Raw genomic sequence first — 25651 nt, forward strand, 5'->3', positions numbered from 1 at the left:
CCTAGCTCTAAAACAAATTTAATTTCTGATATTTGAGATAGTCAAGCTGGAATTTGAAATCAGCATGAAAAATTGGGGAAGATAAAAGGTATAGAAGTTTCCAGAATTCATGGCTTTGGGAAATGGTTGCAGAGGTGTTATTGTCAATTGAAATGGAGAATGGCTTATAGGTGGAAAAGGGACACTGATATAAAATTGGCACCGTGCAGTTCAGGCACTTACCCAGCCTTGCATCACCAGGTCCAACAAGGATGCCAATTCCAAATGGACAAATCTGTCTGAATGCCTCTGAAAAAAAAACATAAAAATCAAACCATATGTTAAATTCTATCTTGGCAATCAGCATTCTGCACAAACTACCTGGAACCACTGTTACCAGTTCATCCTCCTCATGTTCGGGTCCAGAAAAAAAGTATGTTAATATATAAATTTATCATCTTATATTCATGCAAAAACTGTATGTTTGCTTTACGTTTCATCTGATCTCCTGTATGCATAAGTACAAAATCCCGTGAGTAATTAGCAGTATTTAACTTCCTAAAGAAACAAACTAATGCAGCATTTCTATTTTAGAAGTATCAGTAATAGTGACTGCATTTTTTCTGTTACATTTTCTGAAGAAGGCATAATTTAATCCAGACTTGGCTATTTTAAAGCTATTTCTTTTTTAAAAGATGAGAAAAGGGGCTTTGATATCCTTTGAGAGAGTTTGGACTGTGAAAAATACACATGCTGACACTCAAGGAAATGCTGCAACATAAGCTGTGCTTTTCAACTGACTTTGGTTCACATGGTCTGTGTCAATGGAATGAAACATGCACAGGCAATAGGCCTAGGAGGAATATTGCAACTGGCACTTCTAATTCTCTTTTCTAACCTCAGCTTTTGTGAGGATTTTCTGCAAAAAATCTACATGACTAATGAATGAAATGAACTGCAATCATGTATTGCTGAAACCAGTGATGCTGTTAACCGCATTTGTCAGCACAAATTACAGTCCATTCAGCAAATTGCACCACCATGCTACAGAGGGCTCTTGAGTTGCTTGATGTCGAGTTCCTCAGTCTTAAAAAGGATACTAACAAAGGAAAGTGTTTCTTTAGCAATGGTCCAGGCAGGCTTTCCTTCCTCAAGGCCTGTAATTTGTTATGCCCTGCTATTTTTGCAAGTCATTCACATTGATAAGATTGCAAATTTACATTTTCTTCATAACAAAATTCAGATGCAGATCCAGTTTAACTGTTTGGGTTTTTTTCAAATTAGATTTCATGTTTATGGCGTCTCTTCCTATACCTATTTACAATTAGAGGAATTGAATTTTTGTCTTGCAGGAATTGCTACTCAGAGCCTATCAAGGACCTACTTGCTGCTTTCCACTTTCTGTAGGCGGTATCACCATGGCAAAATACCCAGCACCTAAACACTGTAACAAGTCTATTAGCAAAGAAGGAATATGTTTGATATCTGACTATCCAAGGGACATGGTTTTTAAGAATGCAATGGCATTTACTTTACAGTGACCTATGACAATTACTAGGGTTAAACACTTTTAGAAAACTGGTTTTCAAAATTCCTTCTAATAAGAATCCCAATCTCCTTTCTGCTCAGAGAGGCCACATGGTAAGCTAGTCAATAACCCACCATCTGCTTCCTCTGGGCAGAGCTCACAGGGATCTCCCCATCCCTGCCCCTTTAGGGCACAGCAACACTCTTGTTTGGAGTGGTTTCGGGACTTCGGCACAGAACACTTCCCATCTTCAAACTTGGTAAAGCAGTAGCTCACTCTCAGATCTGCAGAGAGAAACACATTTGTTATGAGCAGTTAGAGTAACCTTGGCACAATTTTCACTTGGAGGTGTTAACTGCAAAATTTCAGGATACACACCACCAAAACACCCAACTTCCATCTAGCTCTGTTAATAGGGACCATCATTGTCTCTGACTGTGGAAGATCTGAATAAGGAGGGAAGCTCCCTACCTCAGGAAAGAAATGCTATAGAACAGTTTCCTACTTCAGTATGGAAAAGCAAGGGGTTTTCTCTTTGGTCCAGCAGAAATAGAAGGGCTGTACTGTCCTCTTATCCTCACTCCTCTTTGAAAAAAAACAGAATATTGCCTCATGAATTTATATTCTATTACTAGTAAGAATCACTCAAGTCAAGAGATTTTCATCAACTTGCAATGACAATATTGTGTAGTGCTAAAATGAGAGGCAATTTTCAACAGCCCTTTCCTTCCTCATTCTTCCGGAGGTACACACAAACAAAGCAAACTCTCCCTGTGGCACCACATTTTATTCCCTGAAGCTGGGTAACCAGGATGCTGGACAGAACTGAGATCACAGACCACAAGCATCCAGCAGGAAGGGAGCTGGCAGCTCTGTGTGCTGGCAGGGTGACAGCAGCAGGGCAGTTCTGGAAGCAGCTGCTCAGCCAGTTTTCCGGCTGCAGCATCAATGCTGGGCAATGTCCAGGTTTTAACAAAGTCCTAAGTAATGGGAAGTTTTAAACAAAACTTTGCTTGGCCTGAGATATTTGAAAAAAAGAACAGCCCTCTTTAGGGCATAGAAAGAAGCCCTTTTGAAATTCATACACAAGTGTGCACTCTGACTTTGTGTGGTACAGTGGCCTATGTTAAAAAAGCAGAAGATTGGGCTGCATTCTGTTTTAGAATTTTGTTTCTCGGTGGGTTTTTGTGATATTTTTCTTCTTACCTGAAGAAAAGAAAACCCACAGACTGAAGAAACTTCATTTATACAAGCTACATAAACACAGCTAAAACATGCTTTCTTGATGTTGAGTGAAGTAACTGTGCCAAACTGCATGGTGGTTTGAAGACTTGGATGAATGTTTACTGCAGGTTGGATTCATTTTTACCAAAACCACAATTTCATTTAGCCCACTGTGAAGGGAAGAACTCGCTATGGTGTCAACAAGCATCACTGCTCTGTGCCAAGCAAAACTACAGAGGTCCTTATAAAGGTCTTACTCATCAGTGGCTCCCACTGTGCACAGTGTATAAGACATTTAATGCTGTATCTATTTAATCATTTCCAAAGCCTTTAAAGTAACTCTCTCCCTAATTTGTTGTGCTTTTCCTTTATGTACAAAATAAACTAACCTGTTAGTTAAATTACTGGATATTCAGCTTTTAGCATTTCATCTGTTAGTGCCCATGTTTAGACTCTGAACTGTGTATGCAGTAATCTGGAAGCCAAATGACACTTCAGATTTCCCTAAGCAGATGGGTACTTATTGTCCACACAACATTGTTTGCAAATTTTTTCCAATAATCTTTTTTTCCACCCACATTTGCAGAGTGGATCAGCATATAACAAGTGTTATGGTGAATACGGTAAGTGCCAAGGAGAGTCTTAAAACTGGAAATGCTGTCTTGAGTCTCTTGCCTCTGCTCCACCTCTGCGTTTTGTTGCTATCTACAAAGAGTCCAGGTAGCCCCACCATTTCTTCCAGGGGTGCAAGAAAGGATTTCAGGACAAATAATTTCTTTGCTTAACCTGGTGCATTTAACATTAACTTCACCCCTTTTATTGCAGTGTTCTGTTTAATGAAAAACAGATGTTAGGGCAAGACAGAACCTGGCCACAGCTACAGAATTATCATGTTTTCCCTATGAAAAACACTGTTTGAGTCCAGAGCTTTCTTGCTGTATTAGAAACAGCTCACTAAAAAGGCTTTTCTGAAACAGCAAACAAATTTTGAAATGCCAGAAAATAGGAATGAACTTACCTTGGCATCGCCTGCCTGTGGAAGACAATACAAAGCCTTCTGGACACAGACATTTGAAACTGCCTGGAGTGTTGCTGCATGTGCCCAGGGCACAAATTTCTGGCTGTTCCACACACTCATCAATGTCTGTAAGAAAAGTAATTAAAGAGATGAGAAACAATAATATTTACACTGGCAGCTGTACTACATAAAGGGCAATCTTACATCATCACTGATATCTATCATATCTGACAAACAAAAAAGCCCAAAAAAAGAAAGAAAGAGGAAGCAGTAACCCAAGTGTAAAATCCACAGTTAGTTTTCAAATCCTCAGGCAGTAGGCAAACTTCAGCAATGTACCACCAAGGAAATAGCCTGGGATTATATTTTTCTAGGGTTCAGAGCAAGTAGTTCTGGTTCAAACAAATGTTGGAGAGACCTTTTCTAGGAAGCGAGACACTTACTAGTGGCTACAGTTCAGAACTGCCATAAAGGACTAAATGTTACTCACATTTAAATGCAAATGGAATAGGTAACAACTGTTAGCAGCTAAGAAACAGACAGAAGAAGGATTGTTCTGTACACACCTTCACATTTGTCATTCTGCAGGATGTATCCAGGAGGACAGATACATCTGAATGAGCCATCCAAGTTCTGGCATGTGCCTGGTGAGCATTTTCCAGGCTCCAGTGCACACTCATTGATATCTAGAAGAAAAGAAAGACAATTATTGGAGGTAACTGCTGTTATCTCAATAAATCTCTGACTGTGGCCACTTAAATTTTGATTCCATCAAACTGAAAGTGGAACTTCTCAGGAGTGGGAGGAGTCATCTTCTTGTCCTCTTGTCATTGTTTCCTTCTGCTAGGTACAATCATGGCAGTGTGACAGTTCTCTCTGACCCTACTGTTTCACTAAGCATATCTGCTCAAGGTTTGCCACACTTTTTTCAACCCTAAAAGAAAACACTCACCAACACAAGTCCTTCCATCCAGAGCCACCTCATAGCCATCATTGCAGAGACACTGGAAGGACCCAATGGTGTTCACACACTGACCATTCCTGCAGAGCATTCCATTTCCACTTGCACACTCATCCACATCTAGGACAAATAACATTGAAAGATGTCAGAAACATCAGCAAAAATGGAAACTGGGTAAGTGAGATTTCTGTTTCCACCATATCAACCAAGTAATTGATAACACAATCTTGTTTCAAAAGCAAGTGAGAAGAAATTACTATAGCATAAAATTGTCAGAGCAGGAGTGGAACCCAAATGTTCCTGTATCTTGGGCCAACATTCAAGTGGCTCTAGAAAAGTGAGCAGCGCATAATCAAAGAGGCCTTTTGAGACTGACACAATAGGGTTACTTAATGGTACTTATGGCACTTTTATTAGAAGTAGAACGCCTCAGGAACACGTGCCTGTGCTCGGACTCCTCACCTATGCAGTCATTGTTGTGTGAGAGGATGAAGCCCAGGTTGCAGCGGCAGTTGAAGGAGCCAATGGTGTTCCTGCAGGTTCCGTTGCCGCAGGCATCTCTCTCGCACTCGTTAATATCTACGAAGGAACGGGAGAGGAATAACCCACTGCCACCACACTGAACAGAAGGGAAAAGGATTGTCACAGCTCTCAAAAAGAAGATTTCACATACATTTACACACTTGGCATTAACATATACAAAAATAATGAAGGGTCCAACAGTCATTTACTTTACTTTGGCTCCTATATCACCCTTCCCAAAGTAAGTGTAAGCTATCTTTAATTGTAAGCATTCTGAAATCTCAATTTGTTCATAAAACACACAACTGGCAGCTGAAAATGGGTTTAGTACAAAATCTCCTTGTTAATGAAGATGACTGTTTCTGAAAAAGGTTTTTTTCTGGCAAGAAATCTACCCTTCATTCACTCTATTAACAAGCAGGCTGTATATAACTGCTGCATTGCAATATTAATCCATTAAATTTCTTGCCTAAAGGAATAAATGAGACAAGATGCTCCAGAAAATTCTAAGAGGAATGAAATATTTTCTTCAAAAATGAAAGCATTAGCAGTTCATTAGACAGGATATGTAATTTTAAAGGTTCACTCTACTTTAATGAGATGGTTTTCATTCAGTATCAGCTTTTTATCATCTCTAATGGCCAGTTTTGCACCTTTGTCTGGTGATAAATGGCTCACAATCTCAGATATTGTAATGCAACTCCTTATTACAGAGAGGACAGGCTTAGAAACTATTTTAATGGGAACCTAAGCTCAGTTTAATTTTATATACTTGCCTATACACATTGTCCTGTCATCATTGGTTTTGAATCCATTGTGACAAATGCAGTAGAAACTTCCAACAGTGTCAATACACTGCCCATGGCTGCAGATATTGGGAATTTCTTGACATTCATTCCGATCTGAAAACAAAGAGGAGCAGTGAAAGTTAAGGCTTCTGAACTACAAGGCTGGAAAGATGCATTAGCAGCAACCAAGACAGTATCCAGTGCATGGCCTAACTTAAAATAGTATTTCTAATTTATTAATGTCAAAAACATTACCAAGTAAATCCCAGAAAAGGGGCTTATTTGCATGCAAATTACCTCTTCCAGTATTTGTGGACCTGAAAAAAATTTAGCATAAAAATCATATTTAGCAACCTCAAATTCTTTCTGGAAGTAAAGCATATCGCCGTGGCTTTGAAAAGCAGAATTAATGACACAAGACTGGAAAGGGTCTGAGACTGAGGGTTCTATATTGACTGCAGGAGATATAAAAGAGGCATATGAAATACAGTTTGCATTCTGCTCATGAAAGCAGCTACTTGCATCTAGCCACATTTGGCTGTAGCACAAGTTGTGTGATCAACTCATGGAAATCAGCGGAACAGAAAGGGGAATGAAGGCCACACTTTTCTCACCAGGCTTAGAGAGAGACAAACAACACTGGATTTATCGACTCATCATGCAGAGAGAAAACAGGCACACATACATGTGCTGCAGCATCCCTGAAATGTGGTGATCCTATAAACTGGACAGAGCTCAAACAGCAAGTAGAGTTACTGCACTATGGATTCAGGGGATATTTTGTATAATTTTGCAGAGAAGGAAGAGAGCTCTCCTGCCAGGATGTGATTGCTGCCTTACAAGAGCAGGGCATCTCTTAGACTCGTTCAATAGCCAACTGCTTCCTGCTACTCTCGTTAGAAATGCTTTCAGGCAGATCCCAGGATTCTATCAATAGTAAATGAAATAAAATGTTAACAAACAAAATGTTTGCTCTCTGGCATTGTTTTTTTCCATGAAAAATCAGGAACATCTAATGAGGTGTTTCTGTTGACCTCATCACCACCAAGAGCTGTTTTGATTCAATATACTTCCTTTCTTCCTATGCTGCAGCTCCAAAATATGAGAACTGCAGTGCTCTCATGAGCTTGTACTAAAATTGATTAGGCTCTAGTGCTCACTAATTTTCCTTTCTATGCAATCTAAGCCAAGCAGATGCAGTTTCTCAGCAAACCATCCCCAGGTCATTGCAAAAGTAAGAGTCAAATTGTTCCTAATTGCAAAGAACTTAATGTATTAAAATTAATTTTCCTGCCTCTTGCTGCACTGTACTTGGCACCGGGACAGTCATGGATGATCATGACAGCCCCATTCCCAGGACCTCTGTACATCCCATGAGGCTGTAAGTGGATAGGTGTGCACTGAGGACCAAGCTCTCCCAATGCTATTGATGAGAGCACTGCTAATTACAGTTTAAAGGAGGCAGAAGGAAAGCCAATGCTGTCTTAAAAAGACAGAGACAGAGAGCAGAGACAAAGGAAAATCTATGACTCTCTGGTGCTTTGTGGTAGTCATGTGAAAAATGTCATGTGAAAATCTAATTTATAAGAAAAACGATTTCGTTTACCACAATAGAGAGCACCAGAAGAATGCTATCTTGAAGGTAAGATAAAGGCAGTACTCCTAGTGCTAGTGGCTGTGATATATTGGGTTTGACTCAATAGCACATAAACTACAGGGGTGTGATAGTTTTCCATGCAGTAGCATGGCTGATCCAATACTGCAAGGTGCTCACCCCTCTCTGCTCCCAGCAGAGTGGTTGGAAATTTCCTTCCTTTGCTGGATCACGTATTTTATCAACGACTTTTATTTTTACTCTAATTGTGTAACTTTATTTTCACCACATATAAAATAAGAGCTAAATACAGGGAAGTATTACTATTTGTGCCAATTCATCTTTGGAATTGTAACCCATATCAGAACCTCCCCTTGCTCTTCCTGTACTCCTGTAATGAACCCTTAACAACAACAATTACATTAGGAACATATTGAATATTTACATGTGCCACTGCATAGCTTAACAAAGTGAAATTTTAGTTCTCATGGTAGCGTTCTGATTTCCACTACACCCTTTTCCCACAAGGGTCACATGAAACAATGAAAAACTGCACTGCAAGGAAAAGTGCACTTCCTAAAACTCAAGTACTGAGAAGCAAAAACCCAAGGATAATGTTACTAGCTTCCGTTGTAATTCTTATTTTGTTCAGAAATGAATATAGTATATAATATTTACAGCAGCTTGTCCCACTGCAGTCTTTAAAATCTCAGCAATTTTTCAAGTAAGATAACTTGAATGCCTCTCTGGACTAAGATATTGTAAGAAAAAGCAAATAGATTAGAAAAGTTCAGTCCCACTCAGTGAGTATTTGAAAATAATGTTATGGGCCCTGTTTAAATCTGTATCAAATTCAACAATAAGCTTTTCAATTTAGTTATTGCATACAGGCAAGCAGATAAGTCTGCCTTACCAACAGAGGCTCCAGCAGCAAGTAGGGAATTATTTGTAAAAATACAAGTGGAAAATAAATTGCTAAAACAAATACAGTAAATTATCATGAAAATCAGAAAATACAGAAAGCTAGTGCAACAAATGTGACAAGACGTGACAAGGGCTAAAGAAAACGCTTGCATTTGGTGGGATAAAATGAAAGACAAACACTTACTTAGGTTCTTAACTCTGACTTACACATCCATGGATGGGCCTGGCATTACCTCAATGTTTATGGGATGCCCTAAAAGTCTTTAAGAGAAGAGTTCTAGAAGCTCATCTCATCTCATCTCCTGAAATACCAGCTTTCTGCAGAGATGTTTTCCAAGCCCTTCAGAAGCCCCCCGTGCCTGCAGCCCTGCCAGCACTCACCCATGCAGCGCCCCGTGGACGTGAACCTGTAGCCCGGTTTGCAGTCGCAGCGGTAGCTCCCGGCCGTGTTCACGCACTCTGCGTTCTGCTGGCAGACTGGCCCGTTCTGGCATTCATCAATATCTGTCCAGACAAAAGAGGAAATTGAGTTTTCTAGTAAGCTGGCAGTGAAAAGATGTCAAAAGCATATTTTTTTAGCATGCAGGTATTAATTAGTAGCTTTCAATGTAAACACCATCACAAAGCTTTAGGCAAAAATATTTTGATCAATTTTCTTTACTTCAGGTGCTGCTAAAGGAGAACCTTATCTTCCCAGAAATGTAATTGTTTTTCACTTAGAAGCAGCACACAGAAGAAGCTTTTACTCCAAGCTCTCAATGCCTTGCCTGCAGCACCCATTGTAGTTAGCAGTCATAATGCACAGCAGAGAATGACAGCAACTCATGTGCTACCTTCAGTTTCTTCATTAAAATGTTAGGGAATGTTTAAACTAGAAATAAACAACCATCTGTTTCTATTTTTTACAAAAATATTTGTTCCATTAGAAAAAAAGCATTTTGGAATTTAAAAAAAAAATTGTGCTCATGATCTGACTCAATACTACTATTTTCTTCTTGGCTTTACTGTCAAATGTGAAAAAAACCCCATTACTTCCCAGGACTGCTGACTCATGTGCCTTCAAGGCCTTAGATGTCTGACAGAAAATGTGGTATTTTCTATGCAAAAGAATTAAAAATGTCTGAATTAACACAGACTTATTACATTGATAGCATTATTTTCCCCTCATTAAGGATGCCTTCAAGGCTCTGATTTGGCAGTGTCTGAGTTGCCACTGGTGACACACCATTCCTCTGAATGAGAGGAGCACTCTACCTTCACAGATCAGGAGCTTGTCATTGTAGAAGAAGCCCACAGGACACTCGCACCGGAAGCTGCCAACCATGTTTATACAGATCCCGTTTTCACACACTCCAGGAATCTCTCTGCATTCGTCAATATCTGCAAGAACAATTTTTTTTAATACTTGTACTGAGAAATTCATGGAATCATCTGTTACAGAGTATGCCCTTATGCATTTACCTTTAAGATAATTATCAAACATAATGCAAGCATCAGAATGTTCCCAACTGAACAGTGAGCGAGTCGCTCCAAACTGTGGAAATTTAGGCATTTCCTGTTTTGTCAGGTTCCAACTCTTCTCTGTAGGTATATTCTGCTACAGAGGAATACAGAGGAAGACACATCCTTCCTTACGTCTCCCACCCACAGCCCTGATGAACCTCATCACCTTCCCAAGTGCCACAGGGGAGTTGTTGGGAAGAGCCAAACAGAGAGACAATGGAACTGGTTTTGGTTTAACACAGGAGAGCATGACTGAATGCAAACCCTCATCAGAATTAATTTTGCACTGTTTTACCCTAGTTAATCTGAAAAGACTTTCAGGGTCTTATGTAACAGTTTGAAAATGCCAATGACAGGTAACATCTGAAGTGCTGCCAACATGCTATTAATTAGATTGATTAAGCCAGGCAGCCAGGGTTTGCCAATGCTTTATATACACTCCAGTTAAGTAACTGATTTTGGCAGGGAAAAACCCAGCTGCTATTATAATTACATGTCTTGCCTATTGGGTCCTTACATATCTTAATATTCTGACATGAGAGAGTTTAGAGACTCCTCCAAAGTCTCTGCCTTCAGTAAACATTGACATATGCACTGAGGTACACAGTCATAGAATATGGTGGGAAATTGTCAGCTGACAGCAGTTTCCATCAGATAATGTGGTTTTGTTTGTTTTGGGTTTTGGTGGGTTTCTTTTGTTTGCTTTGTTTTTCTGCTGGATCCAACCCCTAATTTTCTACATTAGATTCTGTAATTTTGAGTCCTCTCATATACAGGATGAATAAAACCAGAACTATTTCTGTTTCTGAAACTAACACCTGGAGTAACTATATAGAACTTCAATCCAAACAGAGAGTAACATCGTTGGACTGTAAGCAAATATTAGAGGGTACACAGAGCACTGCCCCTGCAGAGGGCTCTGCAGGTGTATGGCACATGAGTAAGCCCTGTGCAAAGCAGCAGGCTCAGTGCTACAGCCTGGATCCCGAAGCAGCAGGGAGAGCTGCGATTTGCACAGCTGTGAGAAGCTGTGTGTGCATCAGTCTCAGCACATGGCTGCAGGCCCTGGCTGTGCTGGTGGCTCTGTGGGACTGCCCTTCTGTTTCCATTGGCTCCTGCACTGCACAGCTCTCTGCTGTGGCAGGGCAGAGCAGCCTGCAACACCCCAGCACACATGTCAGACACTGCAGCTGCAGCCTCTACCTGTGCATGCAGCAACATCCAAGGGTTCCTGCTGACGCTGATGAAGGGCCCAATTAGCTGAGCAGACTCTGCAACAATCTGGACTAATGCTAATATCTAGAAGGGGAAACTTTGCTTCCCAGCAATGACCTCGTAAAATAATAAATATTGTGCATTTCTGTAAACTCTTTAAAAATTACATTCCCCATTTTACTAGAAATATTTTCATCGAACTAGCTAAACCCTGCACCACAGCAACAGCTTCGTGCTAAAGCATCTGATTACTGCCTATATGCCATCTCTGTTTGTTACAGGGTACATTATCTGCTTTTCATTTGCATTTTAGTGTAAATGAAAACAAAAGGGAGTCCCATTAGGGATTTACTCAATTCCTTGTCCTAAAATTCCTCCTCTCTCTCTCTCTTTTTGTTTTGCAATTTGTTACTCACGATTCAAATGTAACACACAATAACATGTGTGAGAAATATTCCAGCTGAGCAGAAAAAAGGATTTTTGTGTCAAACCAATACCCAGGGGGACTGATGTGAAATGTCAGACTAAATCTTGCTTTAGTTTGAAGGAAAAGACTCCCAGTTCCTCTCAGACCAAATGCTGGTTGGCCTCACTCCCAGACCTCTCATTCCCAGTATCTGTGCCCTGCTCATGTAGCCCTGATTACAGCTGCTTTGGAGCTCTGTGTTGCCTTGATTACAAGCAGCAACTGTCACTGCTGCCAGCAAGGAGTAGCCAGTTTGCACTTAAGTTTGACTTAAACAGAGGGCTGAACTCCATTACACTGTTTAATTGTTATTCCTCACATGAAAAAAAGAAACAAAACTGGGAAAACAAACCTCCCCTCTTCCCTGGGCAGAGGTAGCATGGAATTTAGTTCAAAACATAAATTACAGCTCACCAACTGGTAATCCTGTATAAATGTCAATGAAGAAGCCAGGCCTTTGACTTCCACAGAGCGTGGAGAATTCATCTGCAACAGGAAAGCAAAGCAGTGATTAAAGTATTTGGAATTAATCAACAGTCAAAAAGTCATCATATGCTCTGGCCGAGAAAGTTCTTCTACTCTTTCAGAACCTGCAGAGCATGCAGAGGTAGGCAGTCCCTTTCCCAAACTCACCATGTCAGCTCCCTTGGGTTCTCATTCAGGTGGGATCACATGCTGATTTTGCTCTGCTTATGTCTATCCCTGTGCATTACAGTGTTTGCACACAATTTCAGATCTGACTCGTAAAAACCTGAACTACAAGTTGGAAGAATCAACCGTCTAGGAAGTTGCTCTTGAAGCAAACCTCCTCAAACCAGAGTGGGATGTCCTGCAGTCTCAGCCAGTGTGGAAGAGTCCTGTGTGCCCATGCAATTAGCAGAGACACTCCTACACCTTACGTTTGGCTGCTCCACACAGATCACTCTCAGAGCACACCAAGGTATCTCTGCCAGCCCCTGGCCTGCACAAAGCCCTCATGGCAAACAGCAATCGAGGCAGAGCAGACCAGACACTGTATTTGTTGGAGCAATACCAATAAAGTCTTGGTCAGTGCCTCAACAATGAATCAACAAGCACTTGCAAAGAGGTGGATTAATTGATATAAAGCATGAAGTCTCTGAGACACTGAAACTGGCACAAGGTAACAACCCAGCAGCACGGACACAAACCACTCCACATATGCCTTCATCATGACTAGGGCTGGTCATCTCCAGGACAAAGGGGCAACTAATCCCTTCATTTTAGACACATAGCAAAAAAAGACACAGCATTTCTAATGGTGTTACACTCACTAAGGGTAATTATGATGTTACCAAGGCTTCAGATAGCTTTGCAATGCAAAAATGTACCTGTGCTTGGGATAGGACACTGTTCACAAGGCTTATTCCAGGCACGCCCAATGTTGTAGGAACAGCAGCACATTTTCTTGGTCATATTGAAGAGCAGCTCACCATCACAGGTTTGATTGTCAGCGTAGTAATTTCTATAACACAGACTTCTTCTCATATCTGTGAAAATGAAGAAAACCTCAGGCCAATGCAGTAGGCAACTCTTAGGGGAGATGATCTCCCTGGCCCAATGCACTAAGACAAAGCTTTAGAGAAGCCCCAGCACACACCCATGCAGTTGTTTCCTCCATTGACTTGCATGTAATCAGGAGGGCAGATGCAGGTGTAGTTCCCAACAGTATTGTAACACGTGCCAGGCCCACAGATGCCAGGTGTCTCACACTCATTCACATCTGGAAGAGAACAAACAGGCAGTGAGTGAGTGGCCACAGAAGCTTTCTTGTTGTGCTTTTGAGAACAAAAATGTCTCAGTAATACCCGAGGTAGCAAGGCACTGGTGGAGAAGAGCTGAAAGGGCTCTGAGGAAGGTCATGGTGGAGTGAAGCCACACAGAAAAGGAAGTGGCAGCACAGGTGGCCATGGAAAGCCCAGCTGTGATGCAAAGATGGGAACTCGGATATGTGTGGAAAGCTCAGAAACAGCAATTTGATTTTGCATATATTGCACAAAAATTGTATTTGAGAATCTCCTCCATTCTGCACTCTAAGATCTAGAAAAGAACCAAAGTGGCTCCCTGTGGAGGTCCTCCTGATCATTGCCTGAGTGGGGAAAGTGAGCCACGTTCTTAACACAAATGTCATATTTACTTCATCAAAAGACTAAGTTTTGTTTAAAAAAATCTAACCAGAACCAAACACAACACCATCTCCAAAACACCTCAGTTCCCTAAAGTTCAAAAATATTTCCCCAGCCTTAAAATTTTAGATATCTTTGACACACCACTCAGCATCTGTCGGGCTACACAAGCATAATGTGGATGAAGCACTTTAGTTCAGCCTTAATTTAGGGCCTGAATGTTTTGTATTTCTGCAGTGGTTTGCACCTCATAGGCACTACATTGATCTGGAAGACCAAAGACAGCATGGACAACAGGAAATTTTAGAACTTGATGGGTCACTTAAGATTTTATAGCCAGTACACCTTGAGAGTGGCATATAATGTGACACATACTTCTGACTGTGCTGTGAAAAGGAAAATGTTTTGCAGTACAACCAACATTTTCACTTGATGACTGGATCAGCAGGAGTGAAAAAAGCAGTGGAAAAATACATGGACACACCAGTACACCAGATTCATGGGGAAAGTTTGTTTTTTTATCTGACTGCTTATTTATTGTTCATTACCAAACAGCTATTTTTTATAGCCAGTTACTAAATTATGTCTTACTTATAGAAAAAATTTGTTGGGTTTTCAGGTTTTGATCAAAATATGATAATAAAAAAAAAAACTTGCATCTACTTCAACATGGCCAAGAAGGAATTTTCACTCTTAATGCAGTATTTCAACTTGTTCCATTTTCCCACCCTATAATTTTACACTGCTTAGTCTGGTTGTGCTCCTTTTCAAGGAAAGATTCATTCTCTGCATATTGATCTGTCATTATTTTCAAAGAATAAAGCAGAAGACTAGTTGAGTGAAAGCTCCATACCATCACACACTCTAGTCTCTTCATTCAAGTAGTACCCTGATGGACACTGACACTGGAAGCTCCCAAATGTATTAATACATTTTCCTCCTTGGCAAAGTCCAGGCAGTTCTTGACATTCATCAATATCTGTCCAAACAAACACATAAACATTTTATTAATGTTTGCAATGGAAAAAAAAAGACCCTCACTACAGAGTTTTACAATTTCAGACATGTAAATATAGGAAATTGCAAACATTACCTTCTAATATAACTGTAATAGGGTTTGGTCTGAATCCTTCCCCTCCAGGGCAAAGAACCTTATATTCAGCTGAAAACAAAACAGATTTATGAGGATATGACAGTAGAAACATTTTCAGCACAATTGTTTTTGAAAACGTGTCAGATTATCACAGATAATTTAAATGTAAATTTACAAACTGACCAGCTAGAGACACTAGATTTTACTCTGTAACATTATCTGTTATTCCATTTCATAAATAGTTAAGTAATTTTCAGTGTAATAGCAAACTTTCTCAGAAGAGATAATAATATTCTGACTAAATAATCATTCTGAAAGACTAGTAAAGTTTTTGGTGAAGACCAGTGGAAGCCAGTCCACAATAAATGCACACCAGTATTTGAGCTACCTGGCTAAATTAGGTAAAACCCCACCAAACACATTGCTGTGCTCAAGCCAGGAAATGCAGACTTACTTGTGTTCACCAGTGGGCAGTGCTCACAGGGAACTCCCCAGGCTTTGCCCAGGGAGCAGCAGCAGGAGGCTTTGGAAACACCCACTCCAATCTCATTGCTGCAGAAGGTGCCACCGTTATCTCCCCGAGTTTTGATGTCCAGGTAACAGTTGCCAGATCGTGTATCTATTTACAATGCACATAATGACAAACACATCTTAGGAGAGAGCAAAACTCAGCACATCCTCCCAGGGTGAGGGACACCTACAAATGGCTCCCATTTCTTGCAGGAACAAAAGCAAGGAAGTTGTGTTGCCCAGGGGGCTCCAGCATTTCCACTTAGGTAAGCTGCTGGTGTGCCATTTCTTGGCTTTTTAGGACTTTTCAAAAAGTAGGAAATTTACTTATTGAGTCCAAGGGCATGTCAGCCAGGCTTTTTCCCATTTCACTCACATTTTCCCTCACATTTGTACATCGTTCCAGTTCCAGATATCCACTGCTTTCTCCTCTACTCAAGGTTTACAAGCAGGAAAGCATCTACTAAATCTTAGGAATTTCAAACACATTAAAATTTGAGAAGCATCGCTACACCCTCTTAAACAAACAAAACCAAGGAAATATTAGGATTACTAAGCAGTTGGAGCCTAATACAAGAGCATTTCCATTGGTCATGCAACTGCACCTAGCCAAGTGCACTCAGTGCTCCAAGAGCATGGGTGGCTTTATGCCACAGCTTCATTTGCCTGCCATCTTGGGGCCAGCTGGATGTGGACTTAAGTTTGTTGAATTTTAAAATTGTCTCCTGCTTGCTGTAAATTGTGGACAGCTCTAACAAGCCCCAAGGGGTTGCTTCTGGCAGCAGGGCACTGCTGGCATGAGGCATCAACTCTGGACATGCTCCTGCTGCCCTATTACAGCTTCTAAGCCCGGGGCAGTGAGATGGGAATTGAAGAACCTGATCAAGCCCTTTCCCATGACCCAGGACTTTATTGCTAAGCAGTCAGCTTGGAGTCCCTCAGTGGAACTTCCCTTGTGAACAGCACAGGGAGAGGTCTCTTACCAACGCATCCAACGCGGGTGGGATTCAGCTCGAAATCAGGAGGGCACTCACAGGTGTAGCTACCAGCAGTGTTGATACACGTGCCACTAATGCAGGTTGTGGGGTCTGCACATTCGTTAACATCTGCAAGAAAAACACAGCATGTGCTAAACAAATACTCAAGGACATTAAAAACTGTTGATATATTAGGTACCATATGCTGACCATCACAAATCCATTAGTTAGGAGATGCTGGTCTCCAGAAAGCTCTAAAAAATAAACAGGCATTTTAGAAGAATGGTAGTCTGAGATGAATTCATTCTTTCATAGGAAAAAGAAAAAAGCATTTTTCCTTAGCATCAATCTATAGATTGATTTCAAAAATCAATCTATGAACAAGATTCACATGAAGTACTAAAAAAGGTCTTAAGGGAAAAATACAAGACAAGGCCACAGCTTACCATCCAGTACTGTACAAGGCACAATACATCTCTGCCAGAGGGATTCTCTGATGTGTTTTTACTTTTCTTAAGGGGATATCAGAGGTGGACAAAGAACGGTAAAGGGGAGCATAAAAAAGATATAGTGAATCCTGTGTTATACAGTAGGGAAGTCTGTATTTTCCTATATCCAGTTTGATTTGTACAGCTTCTTAAAAGAATTTCCTGAGGAGCTGACTATGGCACTGACAGCAGATTAAAAGGCATGCTGTTCAAAGTTTTACCTGTGCAGTTACCACCACTTCTGTCCAACTCGTAGCCCACTTCACACTCGCATCGGAAGAGTCCAGGGAGGTTATGACAAGTACCATAGACACAGATGTTAGGAAGTGAGCACTCATCAATATCTGATTAAGGAACAGGAGGAGAAAAATATGAGGTTTCATGATCTTTTTGAGACATAAAGAACTGCAAACATTTTCAGCAGCATGGATCTGGAAGACAACAGGTTCTGCACATTGTGTAAGACAAGAAAAAATAACATGGAAGATTTATGTTGGAGCCTAAGGAATCTAATCCATAACGATTTTTTGAGAAAAAGGCTCCTTCCAATATCTCTGGAAGCTATGCCAGAAACTATCCTAGCTCATTAGTGGACTAATCTGACAATTAGTAATATTAAACATAGCAGAAAATATGCCTTAATAAAATGAAGTTTATTAAAAATCAGCAGTCATCTGCAGAAAGCTGGACACCAGCAAGAAAAAAGCCTGTGCCTAAAGGTGAGCTTCAAAGTTTGGTAAGCAGACACTTTAGTGTCTTTTCTTCAAATCACTGAGTCTGAACCAGCATTTACTGAATGCCACATGCACTACACAAAGAGCAACTAATTTGATACAATAAAAAAGTGTGTGTTTACAAAGGACCTTAAAATACTGCACTTAGTGTACACATCTGAGATATGAAGACAAGTCTGTTTTAGTAATAGGAGCAAGCCTCTAAAAAAGCTATTTAAACTTAGCTAAAAGGTTTGAAAGTAAATTGTTTCATGAAACATTATGAAACCTAATATTGGTTTAGTTTAAAGAAAAACTCACTCTCAAATTATTTGACTCAGTATATTTCTAAAAAATACACAGAACACTTTTCAAGGGGAAAAATCCTCTTTAAAGTGATGTACTTATGAACTCCATTAAATACCAGTGGTCATGAGTTATTAGTATGTCAGATGATAGGGCTGCATCTTCTTGACTGACTTAACTCACTAGTGTTATAACAAATGAGGATTTCAAATGTTCAAATCAAATACATGACCTTAATCCTGTTGGTAACATCTTTATTATTTGATTATTTTGAATCTTTGCATATGCAAAGCTCTTATGAATGAGCTGTAAACTGTTAACTAACAGCTCACTTTTGAAATTGAACAAATAGTCATGCAGGATTTTTTTTGGTGTAGTCATACAGACTTTCTGCAAGGGTTCAAGCCCTGATTCTGCACCTCACAGAAGCCCTCAAAGCATATGCATTGCATTGGTTACCAAACCACTGCTTTTCAGTTTCAGACATACCAATGCAAACTAACAACTTTTTCTGTTTAATTGTTTTGAATAAAATGAAGAACTGGATATCAATGATCAAGAAGAAATGGCAGCTATCAGTGCCATTTGGATCACTAATTGGACCCCAAAATAATATATCATAATATAGGCTTTGAAAAGCTGTTCTCTTTACCTCAGCAGGTAGATGAACATCTAGAGGTCCATAATAAATGTATGAAGTGCAAAAAAGCAAATACTATTAAAAAAATTCATGCAGTTCTCAATACAACCACAACAGCAAACAATTGTAAAAAATTGGAACATAAAACAGTATTAAGGTAGAATCTGTTGAGTGTTGTTTAAAGCTTACAAAGAATTACCTTCACATGCTTTCCCATCTACACTTGGCAAAAATCCCATTTCACATTCACAGCGATACCCCCCAGGGGTATTGAGGCACTGCCCATTTTCACAGAGATTCAAGTTTTCTGAGCATTCATCAAGGTCTGTAAAAGGAAGAGATATTGCAAGTTAGCAGTAAAGATGGTTCTCTCCCCAACGTTTGAGCTGAAGCATTCAGTGTTCCAAGCATTTTAATTATTCTTTCTGAACATGTGCAGAAGAAACTGCAATCTAGTTATGTATACATGTAACAGCTCTGTATATTCCTGACATGTTGCAAATACAGCTTCTAATCAAAAGGAAAATCTTTAGGAGACTCTTACAGTAGCTCCAGTCAATAAAAGTTGGAGGTAGTCACAGGGTCAAATTTAGACTCAGAATGAGCACATGAAATTTATTATAGTTATTGTTTCTATTACAGCAAAGCCTAGAGGCAGTAATTGGGGAAAAAAAAAAGAGGTTTACTATGCAGTGAGCAAACATATGGTAATAGGCAGTTCTCCATGCCAAACATCAAAATGCTGACAAAAAGTGGCATGAAAAGAAATTCATCAAAACTAAACTGCAGGTTAACAGCTGATGAGAGAAACAGCCTTCCTACTGGACTGCACTCACCTTTGGATAGATCATGGCCCTTACTCTCAAGCTGAAATGTTACATATCACCAAAACACCTCCTTATTGGAACAGAGTCTGGCTGGCAGCATGAGTTTTGAAAAGTCCATGGTTGGTAAATCAAAAATCACCTACCAGGGAGAATGCTGCACACTTTGGCAGAGGGCTTACAGAGCATTTGAGTGCTCTAGTTTGAGTCCCAGACACCTCTTGAATTCACAAACAATAAAGTATCCAAATAGAAAAAAGGTTCTGCATGCAGAAATTCTGTAAGCACTCCATCTGAAGGGTGGAGCTTACAGACTCCTGGAAATCATCATACAGGAAATTAACAAAGAGCACTGGGTTAGGAAGGCCACTGAGGAAGCTGAATCAGATTCAAGATGAAATTATACCGAGAGAATTAAACAGAATTCCAAGGCCTCCTTAGAATTTGGAATTATTCAAATCCAGCCTTAAACCTGATAGTCCAGATTCTCAGATGCTCTAAAAACCTTCTGCAGCTGATAGAGTGCTGAAAAGGTGGCCCACCAGCTCTGTCACATGGCTATGTGCCAAACAGAGAGCATCCCCAGTCACACTGCAACCCTCAGTGCAAGAGCAGGGCTCCTCATGACTAAGCACACATGAGTTAATCTGTTCTTCAAAGCAGAAGACTGAAGTGTGGGTGGGAATCATCTCTCTAGCAAAGTTTTATAATCTCATTTACAGTTTATAAAAGGAGGTTTCAAAAGCAGCTACTTCCTTCATTCTACATGCCAGCACTGCAAACTGACAGCAGCTCTCAGGATGATGGAGTAAAGCAGACAGACATCACACACTCCCTAGTGGAAAGGACAAACATTTTTAGGCAACTTTGTGAAGTAATTTTGATGCATATGCCCTATTATTTAAGTATTAAGGTGAGTAGCCAATGGACTAGTTTACTAACTAGCCAAATTACATAATCAAGCATTACTTTAATAATTTTGCCACTCATTTAAATTAACAAGAAAAGCAGAATGAAAAATTTCATTTTATCAAAGGAAAAAAAGTGATTGAGTTAGACTATGTATAATGTATAATATTTCTTTTAAGCTATGGCAACCTAGGTGAAGGAGAAGACAATTAATGATGACATAATGAAAATTTCAAAGGTTTAAAAGCTGGTTTTGTGTATTGGATCACAGGCTAACTTAGGTTGCACGGAGCTCATCCTTTGTTCTCATCAGCCAGCTCACCTGTACAAGTGAAACCATCCCCAGTGTAACCCTCTTTACACAGGCAGCGGTAAGAGCCCATCGTGTTCTTGCAGTCAGCATGTGGGCTGCACATGTGGGTTCCATTGGAGCACTCATCCAGATCTTTAAAAGAATAAAAAAGGGAAAAAATTTAGTTAAAAACCCATACATGAATACAAAGTTTAAATAGCCTATGGCACACAGAAGCTCTATTTGAAATAATCTTCCACAATAAAACCCATACATATGTGTGGCCATCTGATTGAAAAAGTGGGGAACAGCTTATTTGCAGCCCATCAAAGAAGTCTGACAAGGTAACTGTGACTGAGGAAGCTCCAGGGCACTCAGTACTAAGGCCTGTACCTTGTTTTCAAGGGGAGCACCAGGAGACCCCTCACTGCCTCCCATCAGCTGCCCTCAAGCACAAAGCATCTCTCTCTGTGGCTCAGTCTGTTCTCATCATTTCACAAGCCAAACATGAGATAATGCTGATTTCACAGATACCACGGTGGAGGACTTGTCCTCCAACAGATCATGTCAAAGCAGCCTAACAAGTTCAATAATCATTTGCCTTCTCATTTTATAGGTGCAGTCCTACTTTTTCCAGAATTGCTAGAAACTTCATCGTGGTCTGGCCTTACAAATAAATACAAATGCATGACTCTCACCTGTGCACTTGATGCCATCTCCAATCCAGCCAGGGCTGCAGCTACATTTGAAGCTTCCTGCTGTGTTTGTACATATGGCATGTCTGTCACAGTTATGGGCTCCAATTTCACACTCATTGATATCTGTAAAAAGAGATGTTTGAGGAGCTCATGGAACACACTTTCCCATATCCAGATAACTGACACTAGAATTTCACAAGAAAGGCAATGTGAACAAGAAAGCAAGCCTGCATTTTTTACAACATGACATTTAAAAAGGAAGCTGAAGACAAAATCACAGCAAAGGAAAGGAAAGCAAAGGAGCACATAGCACATTTCAAACATGCTGCCCCACTACCTGATCCTCTGATAGGCACATAAAGCAGCGCTGCTGCAGCTCACTCCAAATTATATTTGAGAAGGAAGACAGTACCTCAGAAGACAGCCTTCCCAGAGTGCCTATCCTGGGGACTCCTGGAATGCAGCACTCCCACAGCCCCCACATATCTGCACAGAGGCTGATGAATTTCCCTAAGATTTTACCTGCAAACAATTAGCTCTTTAAAGAAGGTGAGGTTGTGGAGCTAATGCAGGAAGTGTCCAGGTATCACCTAAACTATTTCCTTTACACCTTCTTAGGTTTTTCTGCCCACACTTCTCTAGACAAAAGGCTGTGTCCTTTCACTATGCCTTGTACACATATTTTGCCTTTTCACAAAGGCAACACATGACTTCAAAAAGCAGACAACATCTGTCTATTATCCTAAAATGAAATATTCAAGGCCAGAAAACACCCAAAATGACTGCTGGCTGGGAGGCACAGGGTGTTTGTTTGGTGAGCTTTGTGCTTTATGGGGTTTTTGTTGTTGAGATTTTGGGGCTTTTTTTGCAATTACGTTTTTGGGTTTTTTGTTTTGTTTTGTTTGTTTGGGGTTGGTTTTGTTTTGTTTGGTGGGTTGGCTTTTAATGTTTTGGAGTTTTTTTAGTCTGTTGAAGTGGAATTTAATCCAATCTTGCTTTTCTGAGTCTCTTTCTAAGTGAGGCATTGCCTTGACTCAAACCCCAGACATGAGCATTCCCATAATCTGAATGCTGACATCTAGATATGAATCTAAATCTGGCAGCTGGAATCTACCATTAATGAACGTTAACTCCAGGCCTGAAAACGTGCAAATGGACACACACTTCTTAAAACTTAAAAAAGGGGTCAGGAGCAAATAATCTCAGAACAGTTTTGCCTTTAGCATGTGCAGAAACTCATGAAGATAACATCACACTAAACAGGAAACTCGCATCTGTCAAAAAATCTTAAGGGTGGCCTGAAAAAAATGCAACTAATTTTGGCTTGGGGAAAGACTAGAAGGAATTTAGAGAGGTCAGCTGCAGTATACACTGACATAAAAAAGCTGAGGCAAACACTCTATATTTTAACCTTTACATGATTTTAAACCTCAAACTGTTAAACCATTGCTCACATTAAGACTACACTGTATTTGATTTTTTGGTGCTTTGAAACAATCACAAGCTTCCTTCTACCCTGCATAGCACAACAAAACACAAAAAATCCCCATCACCAGTAGAGAGGTTTCTGCCAAGAATTTTTTTTAAACCACCAGCAAACACAAACAAAAACTTGCATGCAACAGCTACACCACAATGAAGTCATGCTCAGGCTCAGATTTAAGGAAAGTCAAGCCAAATTTTCCACTCTCCATAAAGTGACTGTGGGCTCCATCCCACCACGCAGTGACCCACTGACACATTGTACCTGAGAACCCCCACTAACACCTCCCAGCAGAACAGCAGCACCACAACACTGGGGCCCTTGCAGTGGACACTTGTTCCCCATCAGCTGTTTGACTCACACTCTAAAAAGCTTAGAATCTTCCTTGGAATGAAAGCTGCAAGTATAAATCTATACCAAAATATGGGTATTTAAAATGGGATCAACTTTCTCAGGCATGAGCCACTGAAATGTCCTTCCACTTGCTTTGAATAAAAAAAAAAAGCTTTTCTCCAGTAAAAAATTTCAATAGGTTTCCATACTTTTTTGCCTGGGTAAAGATCAAATAGGGAATGCAAATTGTATTCTCTAATACCATCTACCTTTAAAGGCACATTGCAGGGCTTATTTCCATGATGCATGGAAAGTTTTTTCAGATACTGAAAAGAAAGCTGATTGAGGCATATAAAATACCATCACTGGCTTCATCCCAGATTTTACTTCTTTTCCCCTGTGTTTAACTCAGATGTTGTTTTGCTATGATCCCAATTCTTTCCTTTCATTGCACAGCTGAGTTGTAAGTCTACATTTATTACACTGCCATTATTTCCAAGGCAAAAGAGATCTCAGACCAAACATGGTTCTGTGTAAACAGTGCACTGAAATCACTGGAATTTATGCCTTCTTATACTGGAGCTTAATATGGATTTATGTTGCCATAAGTATTGAATTATGGCTTCACAGAATGAAAGGAGAAGTTGAGCTCTGTAAGGGAAAAATTAACTCAGTATCTTTAATAAAAGCACGAGTCCAGCCTGTTCTGTCTGCATGGCAGTACAAACAGTACTATACTCTTCAAATACTCCAGCTAGTTTCATTTAATTGTCTGAAGACAAAGGCATTACTTGGTCTGAGTAAAGGTATCATGACCCAAAGAGCACCCACGAGGACACTACTGAAGTCAGGGTTTCACACAATGATGGCCTATTCCCACTGACTTCATGGGGATTTTCACTAGAGTAAAGGAGTGAGTCACTGATTTATATCAACCTTCTCCTTCTGCCTCCAGCATGAGTCCGTGACAAGCCAAGGAAAATAAAGACATTCCAGTCAGAGACTGACACTGCATCCTCAGCCGGTCCCACTGTGCCCCAGTGCTGCTGCACACATGTTCTCAACTTTGCAATTGCACAACTCCCATTTATACTAAGAGAGTTGTCTGCCTACAACAGATGAGAATACGCACAATAAATAATATGCAGACATCATAACAATCCTAAGCACTCTGGGGAAAAAAAACCTGTCAGTTACCCTGTTTCGTTGGCTCCTTCAGTTCTCTTCTTTGGACAAATATTTTTTCTCTTGAGCTTTTGGCAATTAATAAAGTGTCTTTCCCATTAATCACAGTGGCACAAATTTTTAGGGCTCTCAACATGTGTGCAGCAAAAATACACATCATATATACCTGTCACCCTTCGCACTATGCTTGCAAAACGTGGCAACCAAAGGAAAGAAACTAATAGCCAATATCTGCACAACACACCCTTACCCACTCTGGAAGTAGATCATTGAAGCTGGCCAGAGAGGAGCATGGGAATAAGTCACTGTTTCCTCACCTATACTCTAGAAACATTCCTTTGCATTTGAACAGAATGAGAGTGTATGTTAACTGAAGAAAATTCACATGTTCATCACTGGGCTTGAAATCCTCTAGGTACTCTGTGTACTGTTTTCTCTTAGGTTTCACTGGGCTTCAACCGATCTATAAGGATCCTTAGCAAACTGTATATTTAATTCAGACTCCACCTATAAATCAGTACTGTTTGTCAGGAATTATGTAAATCCCTTAAGCATTTTCTGACTTTTACATTTTTTTGGCAGTCTCTGCATATCTGTGCATTTTATCGCGCTGACGTTTCACTGGCATTTCCAGCCTGGGTCCAGTTCCCCCAGGGCCAGTTGTCTGGTGGAAGTCACAAGGCATTTCCTCCTCCTGGGTTGCTGCCCATGTAATCAGGTAGGAAAAACGAAGGCTTTTCAGAGGGAAAAGACTGTGAATTTCAAATTGGCGCTCATACTAGTAGAAAAATATATGGAAAAATTCCCCTATTCTGATCTTCCTGTATGTAAAATTGTTTTCTCTTTTGGAATCACTCTCAGATTTTATTCAGTATACTGCATTCTTGGAGTTTCACATGGGACAGTTCAGCTCTTGCCTGATATCCATCCTTACATCATCAGCACACTAAGGCACAGTGTGTTATTGCTGGACAGATGCCTACTGCCAGTACACTCCTCCTGTAATACCCCCCTTTGGTGGGCAAGATTTCATTATCATCCTCTGGTATTTGGCCTGACACAGCCAGCTCCCAGATTCATGATGGCAAACATATGCTTCACTGGTACCAGAACTCTCTTGTGCCATCAAGCCTGAAACACAATGTATTATTAATGGCCAGAAGCCATTAATAATGGAGAGGAGAGTACATGATACAAGCCACAAAATATTATGGCTCTGTTTCTGAGGGCAAATGACAGGCTCACCTCTTGCTTTCCCTGTCTCAGATGTCTGACCTCTCTAGACCCAAGTTCCTGTCAGCCATGCAGGTATGCAGTGTGCCCTCACTCTTCCT

General features: G+C 40.3%; 1 protein-coding gene across 4 annotated transcripts in view; it reads right to left on the reverse strand.

Annotated features, from left to right (window-relative positions):
• The window catches only part of FBN1 (fibrillin 1), a gene marked incomplete at its 5' end in the record, with an annotated part of 142985 nt that overhangs the window by 15395 nt on the left and 101939 nt on the right, over positions 1-25651 (reverse strand). For all 4 annotated transcript variants that reach the window (XR_014616473.1, XM_084214115.1, XM_084214116.1 and 1 more), the window contains 20 exons: positions 223-288; positions 1642-1791; positions 3750-3875; positions 4316-4435; positions 4702-4830; positions 5173-5289; positions 6009-6134; positions 8920-9042; positions 9793-9918; positions 12137-12208; positions 13072-13230; positions 13341-13463; positions 14720-14845; positions 14960-15028; positions 15414-15578; positions 16453-16575; positions 17156-17278; positions 18793-18918; positions 20649-20771; positions 21317-21439. Coding sequence is in view for 3 of the 4 variants with exons in the window: in XM_084214115.1 (XP_084070241.1) it covers positions 223-288; positions 1642-1791; positions 3750-3875; positions 4316-4435; positions 4702-4830; positions 5173-5289; positions 6009-6134; positions 8920-9042; positions 9793-9918; positions 12137-12208; positions 13072-13230; positions 13341-13463; positions 14720-14845; positions 14960-15028; positions 15414-15578; positions 16453-16575; positions 17156-17278; positions 18793-18918; positions 20649-20771; positions 21317-21439 (2415 nt within the window). The remainder of the gene's footprint in view (positions 1-222; positions 289-1641; positions 1792-3749; positions 3876-4315; positions 4436-4701; positions 4831-5172; positions 5290-6008; positions 6135-8919; positions 9043-9792; positions 9919-12136; positions 12209-13071; positions 13231-13340; positions 13464-14719; positions 14846-14959; positions 15029-15413; positions 15579-16452; positions 16576-17155; positions 17279-18792; positions 18919-20648; positions 20772-21316; positions 21440-25651) is intronic.

The sequence above is a fragment of the Fringilla coelebs genome, assembly GCF_963513975.1.
Source record: "Fringilla coelebs genome assembly, chromosome: 12".
In the NCBI taxonomy this organism is placed as follows: domain Eukaryota; kingdom Metazoa; phylum Chordata; class Aves; order Passeriformes; family Fringillidae; genus Fringilla; species Fringilla coelebs.